At 49.3% G+C, this 2,171-nt stretch overlaps 1 protein-coding gene across 1 annotated transcript; it reads right to left on the minus strand.

Moving 5' to 3' along the window:
- Positions 1–203: 203 nt before the first annotated feature.
- On the minus strand, positions 204–2,096 carry LOC111041767. The gene has a single exon (XM_022326171.1). The coding sequence runs from the start codon at positions 2,094–2,096 to the stop codon at positions 204–206; it is 1,893 nt and encodes a 630-aa protein (XP_022181863.1).
- Positions 2,097–2,171: the final 75 nt, after the last annotated feature.

The following is a 2,171-nucleotide window of genomic DNA, read 5'->3' on the forward strand; positions in this document are numbered from 1 at the left end:
AACAAAAGGTAAACAATAAAAATTACCATACCTCACCTGGTACCCGAGGCAGAACAGCCGACGCAACATCCAGTAGCAGACGCGATGATGGCTGGTAAGACCATTAATTATTAACATAATGAACATAGCAATAACATACAAACATAAAGTGCAAATGGATACATAATGGATACAGGAAACAGGGACAAGGGGAGTCTCAATACCTATGGATCTGTGGGGAGAGGTACTAGTTTCACCACCGGTCTAGTAAACACCCCTTGTTTGGTCATAACCTTAGCTACCCGTACCACCTTATCGGTTCCTGGATACACCTCAATGATTCTACCTAATGGCCACGATAGCGGGGGCGCGTCATTAACCTTGACGATAACCATAGTACCAACTTCGAGATTGGTATCAGTCTTCGTCCACCTACCACGAGCTTGGAGAGTGTTCAAATACTCTCGAGACCAACGTCGCCAAAAGAACTGGAAAGACTGCTGGAGGAGCTTCCAGCGAGTCTGCAGTCCCACTTGTGCACTGGCACTAACAGGTTCTGGAATAGACAACAGAGGACGACCAATCAAAAAATGACCGGGCGTTAAACCTTCTAAATCATTTGGGTCAGATGAAGCCGGTACTAGGGGGCGCGAATTCAAGGCAGCCTCTACCCTACACAACACCGTTGTGAACTCTTCCAAGGTCCAAATTTGGGAATCCATTGCACGAACAAGCAATGACTTCGCCGACTTAACGGCAGCTTCCCAAAAGCCTCCAAAATGGGGAGCACCAGGAGGGTTGAAATGCCATTCGCACGCAATATGACCTGACAACTGATCTCTACTATCCGGATTGTTGATCAAAAGACGCAGCTGCCTCGCCGCACCAACGAAATTGGTGCCACAATAAGAATAGATGGACGACGGTAGGCCACGGCGAGCAACGAATCTATCTAAAGTCAACAAGAAGGCCTCAGTCGACAGAGCAGTCACTGGTTCTAGGTGCACCGCTTTGGTGGTCATACAAACAAAAACCGCAATATAAACCTTTACGATGCGCGCCTTTCGCAGACTGAGTTCCTTCATCTGCAAGGGACCTGCGTAATCTATGCCGACTATCGAAAACGGATGAGCTTCTCGGACCCGGAACCCTGGCAGAGCAGCCATGATGGGTTGTGGATGATTAGCCGACATTTTTACACATAACACGCATTTGCGAATCACCCGATGAACTATAAGGCGAATGCCAATGACCCAGAATCGCTGCTGAACGAGAGCGATGAGCAACCTCGGTCGAGCGTGACATGCATACAGATGCCAATGACGTGTAATCAGAACCGCTAAGTGAGACTCTTTCGGGACTAGCAAAGGATGCTTTCTTCTCTCCGACCAAATGGAGTTCTGCATCCGTCCGCCAACGCGGATTATACCGTCTGAATCTAAAAACGGGCACAGACGGGAAAGCGCTTTGGACTGGACCGGGCTCCCCCGACGCAGGCCACCTACTAGCTGACTCAAATAGCATTCCTGAGCGCTCCTAACGATCACGAGTATAGCCTCATCCAATTCAGATTGTTTCAAAAACCCTAACTCAACCTTTCTCTTTTGACACAACCGAATGAACCGACGTACCTGAGCTACTACGCGGACCATCTGATGAAAGGAGGAGAACCGAATAAACCATTCGACCGGAGGATCTTCACGAGCCAATAAACACACTGGTTTTACTTCCGGCAACTCTTCCAATTGTAATTGTGGGATTTCCTGAGACCAATCTTCGACTGGAGATTGCAAGAAGGTCGGACCCCACCAATAGAGCTTGCATCGCCTAAGCTCGTCAGGGAGGAGACCTCGAGACGCGCAGTCAGCCGGATTATCCTCGGAACGCACATGTTGCCAGCGGCAACCAGGTACTGTGGACTGGATCTGAAATATCCGGTTCGACACGAACGTCTTGAACGATGTATGCGGGATGTTCAACCACGATAAAACTATGGACGAATCAGACCACGCGAAGACATCAGAAATTCCCAACTGGAACTCCAAAATGCGCTTGAGCCTGGCCAACCATGATGCAAGGAGCAATGCACCACTTAACTCCAGTCGTGGTATCGTCATGGTCTTCATTGGGGCTAGCTTGGTTTTAGCACCCAAGAGGTATGTGGCCGTAGCTCCGGACGGATCAGTCACGCG

This window comes from Myzus persicae, unplaced genomic scaffold, assembly GCF_001856785.1.
Source record: "Myzus persicae strain clone G006 unplaced genomic scaffold, MPER_G0061.0, whole genome shotgun sequence".
In the NCBI taxonomy this organism is placed as follows: domain Eukaryota; kingdom Metazoa; phylum Arthropoda; class Insecta; order Hemiptera; family Aphididae; genus Myzus; species Myzus persicae.